Source organism: Myotis davidii, unplaced genomic scaffold, assembly GCF_000327345.1.
Source record: "Myotis davidii unplaced genomic scaffold, ASM32734v1 scaffold266, whole genome shotgun sequence".
Taxonomy (NCBI): Eukaryota; Metazoa; Chordata; class Mammalia; order Chiroptera; family Vespertilionidae; genus Myotis; species Myotis davidii.
This window is the reverse complement of record NW_006300032.1, coordinates 1,849,926-1,865,373: the sequence shown is the minus strand read 5'-3', so window position 1 is coordinate 1,865,373 and position 15,448 is coordinate 1,849,926. Positions and strand designations below refer to the sequence as shown.

General features: G+C 40.1%; 1 protein-coding gene across 3 annotated transcripts in view; it reads left to right on the top strand.

Annotated features, from left to right (window-relative positions):
• The window catches only part of ABRACL (ABRA C-terminal like), a 10,571-nt gene extending 622 nt beyond the window's left edge, over positions 1-9,949 (top strand). The window contains exons 2-4 of one of the 3 annotated variants that reach the window (XM_015572108.1): positions 3,898-4,009; positions 4,273-4,339; positions 9,375-9,949. In XM_015572108.1, the coding sequence (XP_015427594.1) occupies positions 3,965-4,009; positions 4,273-4,339; positions 9,375-9,559 (297 nt within the window). In that variant the 5' untranslated portion in view covers positions 3,898-3,964 and the 3' untranslated portion in view covers positions 9,560-9,949. The other 2 variants (XM_015572109.1, XM_006776183.2) reach the window with 2 other exon arrangements.
• The last annotated feature ends 5,499 nt before the right edge of the window (positions 9,950-15,448 follow it).

Genomic DNA, 15,448 nt, shown 5'->3' with positions numbered 1-15,448 from the left:
TCCGGGACGCGGCCCTTCCCCGCGGTGCTGGCCCGGGGCAGGGGGTCAGATCCCGCGTTCCCCAGCTCGGCCCCAGTGCGGTGGTGACCGTGTGATGGCCGCTGGGGACAGGGTCTGGGGACACCTTCGGGGCCAGCCCCCAAACTTGGAGCCGAGATGACCAAATAAGGAGTGTGCGCGCCCGGGAGCAGGCGGGAAGGAACCCGGCCACCCTCTGACCCGCACCAGCTGCCAGTCTGCGATTGTCTGGGAAGGCTGGAAAAGTGGCCCGCCCTAGCACATGGAGTTGGCTCCTGATTCCCAGGAGGCTGCAGTCCTTCAACATTAGAAAATGTCCATGTGTTGCCTCCAAACTTAAAAAAAAAAAGATTTATAAACGTCCCTACATAGATGTGTACTAACGATAGAGCATTTTACCATATGCTGAGTCCTCTGACATTCCGCTTTCTTTGTGATTCCCACGCACGCTGCCCAATTACATTCTGTCACAATTAGAGGGCCGCCCAGCATCTGCCACCGCCTTGCCTTAATCACCCGCCCCCACCCCCTCCCTTCCTCCTTTTCTCTCCTTTCTCCCGCCTATTGGCCCATTGAGGAGTTCTTTCTTCCCTCTGGACTTGCCCGCTTCAGGCCTCTCATTGTTTTTGATCTTGCTGCTTCAGTCCCAAGCCTGATAAAATGCCATGGGCTTTCCAAGGATTGTGTAACAATGGATATTTCTACCCCATTGTCCCCGCTAAATAATAAAATAAATAAATCATGCCGAACTGTGTATGCCAGCAATAGCTCCTGTGCCTGTTATCTTCCTACTTGGAGGGGTCTGGGCAGGGAGCCCTTCTTGCTCTGCAAGTGTTCTGCCTTAGTAAATACTCAGTTTGTAATATTTCATACAAATGCAACTCTATTGCATTTACTGCACTTTGCATAATAACTAGCAAAGAAAAAGAGGAACAAAAGGAGGGGGAGATGGAAGAGGATGAGGATGTGGTAGCAACAGCATTTAATTGTGTTAGCATCCCCCTCACTACCCCTCCCCGCCCCCCGGGACAACAGCCAGTTTCATCATTCGTAAAATGGGGATAAATAATAAATACTCAGCAAGGCTCTTAGGATTACATGAATTAACAGATAAGGAGCCTCATATGTAATTAATTATAAAGAAATGCTGGTTGCCTTCCCTTAAAATTGGATGAGCATACATCTGTTTAACACAGTGCAGGTATTCACACTATACATAATAGAGGGATTTCCATTTTGAGTCTCATTATAAAAAGAGCTTTGTCTGAAGTGTGTGGCTAGTGGTAGGTGGAAGGAGTGGAGAATGGTGTTAGAGAAATTTTCAGAATGGGAAGAAATCATAGAATCTGAGAATTAGGACCATAATCCTCTTGGGCATTTCACTCTTCCTTCTAACCAATGTGGGCTAATTTGCTCAACAACCCTCACAGATCCACACTATTTCTGCATTAATGCTTTTGAGAACAGGATGTCACCTTTATTCATTGTTAGGCAATTTTGATTGTTAGAGAAATTTTTCTTATATGGCTCCCAAATCTGCCTTTCTATTACATCTATCCATCTCATCCGATAGAGCAACATAAAACTCTTCACATAGGTACATAAAGGGAGCTTTAATTAAAATAAAAATAGTGGTAGGTCTTCTCCAGGCTAACTTTTTGGGTCAAGAGTCTTTAGAATGCAAGTGACAGAAACTCATTCTAAAACACAAAACCAGGAAAGTTGATTGGTTTATGTGACTGGAAAGTCCAGGGCCCTGTATTGGCTCAATCATTGTTATGTGGTTGGACTTTTCTTTGTTCCAGCTTTATTCCTGTAAGATTCTTTCCAATGGTAGCTGTTTACATCAGGGGCTGTAAACTTACATCTTAGAACCCAGTGGGACAGTACCTCATTGTTCGGGATGAAATCATTTACATATGCCTCCCAATCAATTATTCTGGCTCTGAACCATTACTGGAATTTAGGGCAAGGCTCTATCCAAGGTACATGAGTTTAGAGGTAGGAAGACTTGATCCAAACAAAAATTAGACTAATGGTGCCAACATGGGAATGGGTACTGGGTAGGTAAAAACAGCAGCTGTCCCCCATGCTGACATTTACAGGGATGTGTTTTTTCTATCATAATTCTCATGGTATGCCTTTCAGTGATGTCCTTTGGGTGTATTTTAGCTTATGAGTATCTCTCTTAAACTGTATCTTGAATTGAGTATATAATGTTATAGATAAAATTCACCAACACAAAATTCCTAATATTTGGATGCTATAATTTTTATAGTTTTCTGTGCATTTCATTGCAATACAAGCTTCTTAAATTGTAATATTCTTACATGTAATGTAGCAGATGGCAGTTGCGCCTTTAATTATTAGCTGATGGAAAATCTGAGGTCCCAATCAGTATAGTCTAAACCCAGAAGCCATTCTTGTTTTTAAAAGCTACCAGGAATTAGTTACAATCTGTCTGGATAATGTTTTTTGGGTTTTTTTTCTAAATTGTCACCACAAAGTAAACCATTCACACAACCACACCTTTTTAGTCTCTTATCTGATTTGGAGAATTTAGGATTGGAAAACAGACTGATGATTGATGCATACTTTCTGACCCCCCTGTTGTCCTTTTCACTGTAGATTACTGCCTTCTTATGGAAACTCTTCTTCTTTTACTTCTTTGACCCAACTCGGTCAGGGTTCTCTCCTCCACCTCCATCTGCTTTCCCCGCTTCTTGCTGGTATTTCTCTCCTCTCACGCTAGCTGTTTGCCAGGCCCCTCTACTTTCCCTTTTCTCTCTGTGCTCTCCCTCTGAGAGCTCCTCTCTGTTCTCCACTAATATCAGCAGCTTTCTGGTGACAATCCCATAGGTGTAGTTCCATCCTCTCTCAAGCCTTTGCTAGTTCAGTCCATAGAAACAATATTTATTGAACCTGTGCTCTTGGTGCCAGACAACCCAGCAGACAGAATTACAATCAGATCCCTGCCTAGAGGAGCTTTACCTTGCGGTGAAAGCTAAGAAATCCGTTATTCCAATCAAATGAAATGATGAGGGTGGACAATGCTTTGGGGACACTCCGTGGGGGCACTCTCCTACTGCAGGTTCCATGGAAGGCTTCGGAGGAAGTTCTATCTTAGCTGGGACTGAATGTGTGGGAGTTAGCCCAAGAAAGAGGAATAGTCATAGTCTGGGTTGAAGGAACAGCATATGGGAAGGTTGGATGTGAGAGACTGAGGGACATTTGAAGGACAAAATGAGGCCCCATGTAGCTGTAGCTAGAGTTTAAGTGGAGTGAGTAGAGGAAGCTGGAATGGTGGGCAGAACCCAGCCTGTGGAGGACCTAGTAGGCCAAAATAAGTTTAATAGCTCCCGTTATCTGAAGATGAATGGTCTTCACCACTACTTTATTGTCATCAGGTACACTGTGCACTGTCCAGGTAAGAACATGTCCCTGTGTGTGACCCAGGAGTCATTGTTGCACTGACCTGACATTATTAAAATTGCCTTGTATCAATCTTCCTTCCCCACTAGACTGCAGGCTCCCAGAGGGGAGGCGGTGTGTACGTTTATGTTGGTATCTCCAGCTCCTAACTTAGGGCCTGCCTTTTCTCCTTTGCTTCTATGCTTTTGTACATGCTCTTTCCCATGCATTGACTACCCTTTCCCAACTGTCTACCTGGCCTACACCTCCCTAGTTACTTCCATGAAGCCTGTGGCTTCCTTCTTTGTGCTCCCATAAAGGAGTACAGTCACACTGCTATGCATTCCAGGCCTTTCTTCCTTTCTGGAGGATTAGTTGTGTCACTCACCTTTGTATTATTTTTGAAATCTTTATTGTCGAAAGTATTACATATATACCCCCTTTCCCCCATTGACCTCCCCCAACAAGGCCTTCACCACCCTATTATCTGTGTCCATGGAAGAGATCCACCAATGAACTCACCTTTGTATTTTTGATGGCCTGCAGGCATACCATGAAGAGGATGGACTTAGAATTAAGAGTGGGTGCAAGGAAAATGGCTGCATTCTTCCCAATAGAATGTGTAGACTAAGAGTGGGATCAGCCCAGAGGGAAGTTATGCAGATGGAGGGAAAATGGAAGTACTCTAGTGCCATGCACATCACACAAGTAATTTTAGGAAGAGAACATGGTAAATTAATTCTGACAATTGCTACATAAAAGAAAGGACCCTTGGATTTGGCAAGAAGTGCTTAATGGAATGTAGAAATGGCAATAATACAGACTTTTTGTTTTCTCCCTTAGGCAGCAATGAATGTGGAACACGAGGTTAACCTCTTAGTGGAGGAAATTCACCGTTTGGGTTCAAAAAGTAAGTATTATAACACAGATACAGTATTTCTATTGAGTTTGCTTCAGAGCAGGTAGGACCAGCATTTTTGGTAGAAACCTAGGAAGGAGTCACCAGGCCTTAGGACACAACTATGACAGCCCTTCCCTCAGTCACAGATGACAAGTGCCCTCAGCCATGAATTAATATGTGGAGACACAAAGCTAGTGGGGTATTGGGTCCTGATGCAAAGAATGGTTAAGGTATTTCATTATCCTTTGAATGGAATGAAAATTGTTGTACCTCTTTAATCTGGCTAATTGAAATCAGGTAATTGAATCATATTCAAATTTTTTTTGTCACACTACTAAAATTTATTTTCTGCTTTATCCTGCCAGCATTTTTTAAACTTCCAAGTGTCTAGGGACTAAAATTGAAATTATATTAAATTTTCTTTATTTTCTCCAAATTCTTGAGTTTTATATAATCAGGTATTTATGTACATATAACTAAACCAACCTTTAGGCAATTATTTTTAAAGTCAGCTTTTTCTTCAGCAGCATCTAAGAAGCTACCATGAAATTAGTGATATGTAAAATTGGTAGTATTAGTGTCCCTTTCCCCAAGCGAAATGAAAGTAACTATTGTACTTGTACCTTTGGGTATTTGTACATCTCAGGTAAGACATGGAAGATTTGGGGAATGTTTTGAAAATGTAAGAGCACTAGACATATTCAGCAATAACTAGGATAATGGAACTCAGAGTTACAAAATTATAACATATTAGTGAAAAACGGTTTTAAATTACCTCATAAGAGTTGTTTTATCATTATAGCTTAATTCTTCTTACTTACGGCTCTATCTGCTTATGAATTACAAATCATTTGAAATAACAAGACATACTTTGAAAATTCTGTTAAGCCATTCATATCAAACGTCCCTGTATTAGTTTTCTATTGTTGCCATAACATTACTACAAACTTAGTGATGTGAAACAATGCTTTTAATATCCAAAGAGTAAAGTAGTTTAGGAGTCTATCTTAGTTCATTGGTGCTGCTATTACAAAATACCACAGACCAGCTTATAAAGAGCAGAACTGTATTGCTCATAGTTCTGGAGGCTAGAAGTCCAAGATCAGGGTACCAGCATAGTTGGCTTAAGTCCTCTTCCAGGTCACAGATTTCTTTTTTTATCCTCACATGGTGGATGGGGCTTCGATCTCTTTGCAGCCTCTTTCATAAGGCATTAATCTTTATGATTCATGACTTTAAATCCTTACATCCTCATAACTTTAGCATTTTCCAAAGGCACCATCTGCTACTATCAGACCTTTAGCAATTCAGAACTTAAGGGTTTGGAGGGAGGAGGGGAACAAAAACATTGAAACCATAGCAGTGTGATAAGGGTCTCCCTGGATTAAAATCAAGGTGTTGGCAGGGTGCATTCCTTTCTGAAGGTCCTAGAGAATCTGAATCTATTTTCTAGTCTTTTTCTAGCGTCTAGAAGCAACCTGCATTCTTGGCTCATGGCCCCGTTTCTCCATCTTCAAAGCTGGCGTTCTGATTTCATCTTCTGCCTCTCTCTTCAATTAAAAGAAAATCCTCACCCAAAGATATGTATTTTTAATTGATTTTAGAGAGAAGAAGGGGGAGAAAGAGAGAGAGAGGAAAATCATCCCTGTGAGAGAAACATTGATAGGTTATCTCCCATGCTTGCCCTGACCGAACCGAACTGAAAACCTGCGTATGTGCCCTGACTGAGAATCAAACCAGCGACCTTTTGGTGTACAGGATGATGCTCTAACCAACTGAGCCACACCATCCAGGGCTCTCTCTTCCACTTTTAAAGGATATTTGTGATTGATTACATTGGGCTCACCCAGATAGTCCCAGATAATCTCCCCACTTCAGGGTCCTTAATCACATCTACAAAATTTTCTTTACCATGTAAGGTAATATATTCATGGGTTCTGGGGACTAGGACATGGATGTGTTTGGGGGCCATTGTTCTTTCTGGTCTTCTGTAGTCTTTTTATTTCTTCATTAAACCTGAAATATACCAAGAAAAAAATAAACTAGGCATATAAAAGTTAGTGTGGGCTCAACAACTGAGTTTAATCATATGGTTAGTTACTATTTGTTGGAAATCTGTGTATGCAAGCACTGTGTTAGGTACAAGTGATATAAAGTGTGTTCCTGTCCCTCAAAGATCTTACTACTTAGGTGAGAAAAATAGATTAAAAACACATGAGCTAATTATCAGGAAAAATGGTATGCTAAGCTGTGAAGTGCTGTCATCCAATTTAGTATGGTCTCAGAGAAAAAGATTCTTGAAAACTGTAGTAGTTGGGGGCACTCAATGAATCCTTGGCTATTAGGTAAGACTCTGGAGTGTAGGACAGGTGAGTTCCGGAGGAAATCATGAGCTGCGTTTGGAATGTTTGTGGAAAACAGGAGGAGACAGTGGAGGTTGTCATTTATTTAGTTCCTCAATCAAACCAATGAATAATCTTTCCTAACCCCATTTTTCTCCCACCCACTTCATCATACCCACTTGGTGGAAGTTTGGTGAGTCTTCTTTTCAACAATGATCCATCTACGTGGGTCCTCCTTTTTTTAAAATTTATTTTTATTGATTTCAGAGAAGAAAGGGGAAGGAGAGAGAGATGATGAGAGAGAATCATGGATCGGCTGCCTCCTGCATGGCCCACACTGGGGATTGAGCCCACAACCCGGGCATGTGCCCTGACCAGGAATCGAACTGTGACCTCTTGGTTCATAGGTCGACACTCAACCACTGAGCCATGCCGGCCGGGCTGGTCCTTCTTTCTACATTCCCAATTTCTCCGGAGCTCTGTGAGATCATGTTACTCCCAGTCGTGGGCAAACTATGGGGCCGGATTCGGCCCGTTTGAAATGAATAAAACTAAAAAAAAAAAAGACCGTACCCTCTTATGTAATGATGTTTACTTTGAATTTATATTAGTTCACATAAACACTCCATCCATGCTTTTTTTCCGGCCCTCCGGTCCAGTTTAAGAACCCATTGTGGCCCTCGAGTCAGAAAGTTTGCCCACCCCTGCCCTAGAGTCTAGGAAATAGAGTAGTACTATTGTTTGGTTGGTTAAAGGTATTAAAGATGTATTTCCAAAGATTCATAGCATTCTTTTTTCTCTTAGATCTTTCTGCGTGTCAGCTGAGTGCTAATTGGTCAGATTCAGTGCATTTAAAAGTCTAGCCCTAGCCAGTTTGGCTCACAGGGTGTTGGGTTCAATTCTGGTTAATCTTGGTTTCAGGCTCGATCCCCGGTCCTGGTCAGAGTTTGTATGGGAGGCAAACAATTGATGTGTCTCTCTCATATCAATGTTTCTCTCTCTCTCTCTGTCTCTCCTTCTCCCTTCCACTCTCTCTAAAAATCAATAGAAAAATATCCTCAGGTGAGGATTAACCAAAAAAAGATAATAAAAAATAGTTTAAAAGTCTAACCTCTATCGCTTCTCAGCCTTTTGGCTAAGATGGAGTGTAAAAGTTTAGCCTCTATATCCCTAGCACAGTGTTACTATTCTGCAAGGGTAAACTGAGCCCACACTTCAAAATTAGCAGCTTTACAAACTAGAATTAAACGAAGTAATTGTCATAACTTCTATAAGGATGAAAATATCTTGAAGATTGCAGTTTCACCAGGCTTTCTTTTCTTACCTGTTTCTGGTAATGGATGACTTATGAATTGAAAAGTATCTATGGAAATGTGTTATCTACTGACATGCTATGGTAAATTATTTAAGTTGTGGAATAATTTGATGGATCTAAATTATGATCTAGATTAATCATATTTAGACTAATCTCAATATGATATATTAGCTGAAGCTGGAAATTGATTTAGTTTTATCTGCTTCTTTAAAAATAAAATTCTGCTCTCATTTTCCACCCAGTAGAAAAAAATTAAGTGGATAAAGATTATCTGGAGATTTAAATTCTTTCATTCAACAAATATTTCTTGAGTGCTGCTTTTGTGCTTAAGTGCTGGAGATGTGAAAATAAACAAAATTCCATCTCAGCCCTTGTGGGTCTCTTAGGCAGCAGGAAGAAAGACAGGCAAACTGAAAGCATGTATTGGGAAGCCTAGCCTGTTCATCTCTCCCCACCCCAACTCGTGAAAACCACTGATCATTTTACTTAGTTTTGTCTTTTTTTCATAGTTTTTCCTTTTCCAGAATGTTCTGTAGTTGGAATCATTCAGCATGTAGCCTTTTCACATTACCTTCTTTCACTTTGTAATATGTATTTAAGGTTCCTCCATGTCTTTTTATGGCTTAGTAACTCATATTTTCTTTTAGTATATACCTTAATTCAATTCTTCTCTTAATTTCAGAGAAGAAGGGAGAGGGAGAGAGAGATAGAAACATCAATGATGAGAGGGACTCATTGATTGGCTGCCTCCTGCATGCCCCCTAGGGGGGGATCGAGCCTGCAACCCAGGCATGTGTCCTTGACCTGAATCAAACCCACGACTCTTTAGTCCACAGGCCAACACTCCATCCACTGAGCCAAACCAGCCAGGGCTATACCTTAATTTTTAACATCTGTGTTAAGAACTGGTCGCCAATCTAAATAATCCAAAAATCTCAGTAAATACAGATTTGTTTTCATTTTTAAGGTCATCACTCTCTCCCTGGGGGTTCTGAGTACATATATAACACATTGAGAGAAGCATTGCTCCTGACTCTGTTATTTTCATTGATTCAACAACTAATACAATTAAAAACATCAAAATTTAGAGAGAGAAATTGGTACATAGTAGTAGCACTAACACATTCACCTTTTGCAAATGTTGCTTGGTTTTCTTCCCAGTCTTTTTCCAGAGGATACTAAGGCTAAGAGGTGTGCAACATGTTTTATTTATTTCATCACTTTTTGGACCTGGCAAGAGGTTACACTGAATTTATGACTGTTCAGTGTTAAATTTTAATTTTGGTTAACCTATGTTTAGATGTGTATTAAAGATTATATAATTCTTCCATACATGGGGACAAGAAACAGACTTTGCATCGACTAACATTGTATTTTTTCAAATTAGATGCTGATGGGAAGTTAAGTGTGAAATTTGGGGTCCTCTTCCGAGATGACAAATGTGCCAACCTCTTTGAAGCATTGGTAGGAACACTCAAAGCCGCAAAACGAAGGAAGATTGTTACATACCCAGGAGAGCTACTTTTGCAAGGTGTTCATGATGATGTTGACATTATATTGCTGCAAGATTAATGTGGTTTGCATATCATTGTTCATTGTTATTTTCTGGTAAACTGGAATATTTTCAAGTCAGAGGAAAAACATGAACATAGTTAATGTATTTTTATAGAACTTTGTAAACAAAAGGAGACTCATTTTAGAAGTCCATCCTTTTCATATCTTGAAAGAAAATTTATGTATTACACTGTAAAATAAACAAAACTGATTATTTTTCTCAGGAATCTGGTTGAAAAATGTAGGCATTGAAGTTTTTGTGATGGGCGTGTGAGAGTTTCATAAATCATTCTTAGACAATTTCCATAGATAATTGATATTCTGTGAAAGCAAGAAGCAAACTAAAGACCAGCTCCCACAAGGAATATTTTAATGTTTATGTAATAAAAACATGTTACTATCTTAAAAGTGCCTTATTGTTTTATTTTGTCATTGAAGATTTATGCCTCTCAGAATCAAGTTTTTGCATCAAGAGTAGGTAACTTACTCTTGCAGTGAAAGTTATCTTAATTTGAAGAAAAATTCTCTTAAAACTACAGAATAGTTTAAAAATTAAAAAGTAGGCCATAGCCAGTTTAGCTCAGTGGATAGAGCGTTGGCCTGCGGACTGAAAGGTCCCAGATTCGATTCCGGTCAAGGGCATGTACCTTGGTTGCGGGCACATCCCCAGTGGGAGGTGTGCAGGAGGCAGCTAATCGATGTTTCTCTCTCATCGATGTGTCTGGCTCCCTATCCCTCTCCCTTCCTCTCTGTAAAAAATCAATAAAATATATTTTTAAAATTTTAAAAGTAGGGGTGGTTCATGTTATGGTGGGCCCTATGAAAAACATACTGATTTTGATGCCTGTTGTATGCTTATCATTGAGTTAGGAGACACGCCAAAACATGGAACCTAAAAACTTCACTTTCTAATCGGATTAGTTAGACCCACCTGACACAGTGCAGGATTGTCTATAGTTGCATGTTGCAGCCTGTAGTACAGGATTGAAAGTGATATAGAATCTCAAGGAGGGTGAAATCAGAGAGAGCATGACAGTTGGCAAAGGTTTCATAGAGGAGGCAGAATTCACATGATCAGAGTTGATTACCCAGAGGGGGAAAGTGAGACTGTGGGAGGGTAATGACTAAAGGTAAGACAGAGGCACAAATTAGCTAGGCATGATCTTGTGGAAGGTCAGAGGACATGAGGTTGACGGGAATATGAGGGAGAGGGGTGATACAGATTGGGTAATTGAGGTGGAACCTGGGAATCAGGGAGAAGAGTCTGAACAGAAATTGGAGCAGGGAAGTTCCACAATGACAGTGATGTTCAGTGAAGGTCACTCTGTCACTGGTAAGTAGGGTGGATTGTAGAGAGTAAAGATGCAGTCAGACAAGCCAGCTAAAACATTGCCCAAGAATATCATGGGGGTGGTGATAATGCAAATATTTCCCTTTAGATTCGAGAGCCCTTTGTAATGGCTTCAGATATGGGTAGTAGTTTCTCTTATTTGGATCCTGGCCTTAAAAATTCAGAATCATCAATTTCATTTCTTTTTGAGCTAGATTCATAGTGCAACTAATCCTTTTGGCCATAAACTGCATTCCAGTTAATCATCTCAGAAATGAGTGCCATTGGCTATAGGTGGGTGGGAGTTAAAAATGTAAATAGTGTACACAAACATTGTCATTCATGAAATGAAATTTTATAGCATCTACTTCGGGCTCACTGTGGTAGGCAATATGGATTATTAAAGCAAAGCAAAATAAGATTACAATTTGATTCCAATTTTCAAATAAAAACAAACCATTTGTGCAATATGTATTAAATATAGAAGCTTTGTAATAATTAATGCAGGGTTATATTGGATGGTAAAAACAATCATGCATCTAAAATGACTGTTTTTATAGAATGCCTGGGTTTTCAATCTGCAAGATAATAAAGGAAACATTTGTACAAAGCAAAAAAAAATATAGAAGCTTTGTGTAAATGATATAGGGATACAGATGCACAAATCATGAATTATTCTGGGGGGAGCTGAGATGAAGTGAAGTCTGTCTTAAAGCAGCACAATGATTGGGAAGGACTTTACTGATGGTCGTTACTGCCTACAAAGGGAGAGAAAGGCAAATAAGGAAGGGAGGAAAGAGGAGTATTGAGAGCTGTGGTAGGAAAAGTTGGTTGAGGCATTATATTGAACTCTTGAGGTAGAAAAAATAATTTTAAGTGTATGTCTTAATGATGCATTATAAAAAACTGTGAAAAATATGAAATAATTTTATAAGTATCACTGTTTATGACATACCTTTAATTGTAGGTTCCATAACAGTGCTATTTTGTATACTGATATTATGTAAGACAATCTATAAGTATAGCTCATCATCTTATAGTGAATGACTGCTAATTGAAAAATTGAAGTTACCACTTTTGCACTCAAGTTTACTCAAGTTCCCATCACAGAAAATCCAAGCACCCTTTTGTGGCCTGGAGGCACATTTAAAAACAAGTTATGGAAAAGTTGACTTGAGGAATTTGTCTTAATTAAACACTAACATCTCGGATTTTTCTGGTGTCTAAGCTGTTTCCTATGGTTCCAGACAATAAGGAAAAAAAGGCCTATGGACTTATAGACAAAATACAAACATATGTGATGGCCAAGGGACAAGCCTTACCTCTGTGGCGTGCGGTGTTGGCCTCACTCATAGATAGGCTCGTATATCGAGGACAAGTCAAGAGAAAGGCATGTACTGTTAAGTTATTTACGATCAAATAATCTTGGCGTTTCCTCTTCCTTAGCAAAAGATATAAATAACTCTTCAAAGAAAACTCCCTCCTCAAAAGCTTTTCATGATGAGAAATCAGAAATGATCATATTTTTCTGGAAGAGGAGTCTATAGGAAGACCCATATCATGTAGTTTTTCTTTAGCTGCCTCAACAAAAGGTCTCATTAAAAATTTTTTTTTTCTGTAGTTCTCCTTCTAGTGAAGACACTTTGGGTTGGAAGGAATGGAGAGTCACTTAGCTAGGTATCCGGGATTAACAATTAGATCTATATGTGCCAGGTAGGAAGATAAGGTAACTAGCTCACTGTAATTCAAGTTGGGGAAATGTGCCCTGGTGGAGTTTCAGGAGATGTGGGACAACTAACCAGAGAGCATCAGGATAGCTTTGGCGATGCAAACATTTCTCAACATCTACATGCCTGGGAGTAGAACTGGTGGGGCCCAAGCATTTCCCTGAGAAAGCATCTCCTGGGCTTACTCCCCCAGGCTCTTTATGATGCACAGCCCTGGGAAGGAAGCATCCTGCAGGGCATAAAGCTTCCCTGTTAATAACACCTCTCTACTATTTTCATGGATCCAATTCTACTGACTGGCTTCTCCTTTTGCTTCTGATAAGTTTCCTCATCCCTTGAATTCATAGCTTCTATTTAAGCTTTGGTTTGCCCCCTTATTACTTTATTAGTGTCCCTTGCTTCTAGCTGTCTCATATGATGTGTGTCTGAATTAAAATGCTTAGCATAAGAGCCTGAGTAGCTCTGTTTGTGCGTAGTTGACAGAACTTTCTGTGCCAACCCACTCCATTGGTCATTGGCCAGGTTAAGGATTGACTGGGTCAGCTGCTGTCCCCTCGTCCAATCAGTTACGGCTGAAAACAGGGGAGGGCAAGGCATGCAGCCTACAGCCACTGCACAGGGCCTGTGATCTAACTGCCTATGGGCCTGGCAGGCAGTATGATTGTAATCTACCAAGACTTTCCTGAGAGATCTCTGATTTATGGTAGACCATAAAGACAGCAACTTCCAGTTTGGAGAAAATGTATTTAAAAATTCCCCTTTTAAGCATAAAAAATATTCCCTCCACATGTGTACTTTTAGTATCCATGATTAAGAGAATACATAATACAAAATACATACTAAAAAAATAGAAAATATGAAAAGCTACTATGACTTCAGCAAAGATTTTAAATATTTGCATTTTATTAACCACAAGATCAGTATGTCTACTTTAAAGATTATAGTACATTTATTTATGTATACAAGGCACATCATTTACCCACAGAAAATGCTAGGTGCACATATGGTTTCCTGGATTCCTTGAAATAGCTCTGTGGCTCCTTTAGGGTATGAGGTCCACAGGTTAGGCATGGTCTGTGGTACAATAACCACAGATCCTATATCAGGAAAGCCTGCATTTGCGCCTCAGGGCTTACCACTCACTAACTTCATTTCTCAGAGTCCGTGGTAGTTCTGCAGTTCCTCCTCTCCCATCTGGGGAGGCTTGTGACTGCTTTAGCCCGTGGAATGCAGTGGAAGTGATGCTGGTGATTTCAGAGGGTAGGTCCTAGAGATCTTTGTCTCTCTATGAATGTTTCATAGTAACTGAAAAAGCTGCTAGGAGGCTCTGGATTGGTGGACAGTATTTGCTAACTCATACTAGTGAGCTTTGCTATATGGTAATCAGATGGCAAGCAGGTTTTTCATTGTGAAATTCCCAAACATCAACATCGTGTTTGGTTTTGTGTTGTTTTTTCCTCTGAAGCCATTCATTTTCTCTTGAGGAGATTCCAGCTGTTTCCGGCCTGGGTGTGTCTTCTGGTGCTGGCATTCTGGAAACAGAGTTGGGGAAGAGGCTGGTCCTACCCTTCAGCCAGCTTCCCTGTTTTCAGCTCTTCCCATCACCCTTGCTCTGTGCCATATTTGGATTCTCTGGTGTGAAACTACTTGCTCTCCATTTTCCAGAGACCTTAGTCTCTGTGTAGTGGGGAGGAGGGGTTGTTGTCTGGATTCATTGGAAGGGAGATGGGACCTGGGGAAGTTCCATCAGTTCAGTGTGCAGATGATCAACCAACCCCCCTGACTTCAGTCACACATCTCCTTTCTGCCTTTAGGGTCCCCTGAAAGTGCCATGTTCTGAGCCTTTCTAGGGCTCTGTGGGGTGGGAGGGCTTAGTTCCTACTGGTATCCCTATCCATAGGTGTTTAGGTGACAGCTTTCTCAAGTCTATTGTTATTCTTCCAATTGCTTTGTAACCTCCAAAGATTATTGATATTGCATATCAGCTATTGTCTCCTCTCACATTCTCATTGTCCTTGTGAAATTTTGACTTCCTTCATTTGTTTGCTACAGTTAAGAACAGGTTCAGAGCTAAAAGAATATAAAAAAGCTGACCAATTTACCAAATTTAGTTGGGAAAATCTCTTTTGATCATCATATGTTACTTCACGTGCATGTGTTCTGCAGAAACTAAAGAGGAAGTGGGAAAAGAATTGGCATACCACATCAGGAAATAGTATATATTGCAAAATAGGAGCAGAAAACATAACTATTTGGGAGCAGAATTTATTGGGACAACTTTATCTAATTGCCATACAGTTCAATAACAGGTATGTATCTCATTAAATAGGTGCCAAATTAATTTTGTGGAATGCACTACTTGATTAAAATAGTAAATAGTCTAAACATATATTCAGTATTTATTGTGTGTTGATGTTGTAGTCAACAGAGAAGGAGCTTGCTGACATCTGACTGCAGAGAGAGGCAAAGGTATTAGTGCCAAAAGCCCACAATAAAGGCGAGGTATTTTTGGAGCTGGAGTTAACCACAGCGTTCAGTACTTTACCATTATAGCCAGGAAGCACTCAGCAAATCAAAGAAGTAAATCCTTGAATTAGAGTAGTGGACAAATCTAATAACCTCTAAGCCTTGATTTCTCCTCATCTGTAGTATGGGGAAATAATAATAATAATACCTAACTTTTAGGCTTATTGTGAGGATTAACTGAAACACAGTAATTGTTCAATCATTATTAGTTGTTACTATTGTTTGTCTTGGCAGGGACATTGTTGTTGGGGTTGTAATTGTTATCATTCTGTGTTTCATGCAGGACTGAAAGTAACCTGATTATCAGGGGGGGCTATGGGGAGC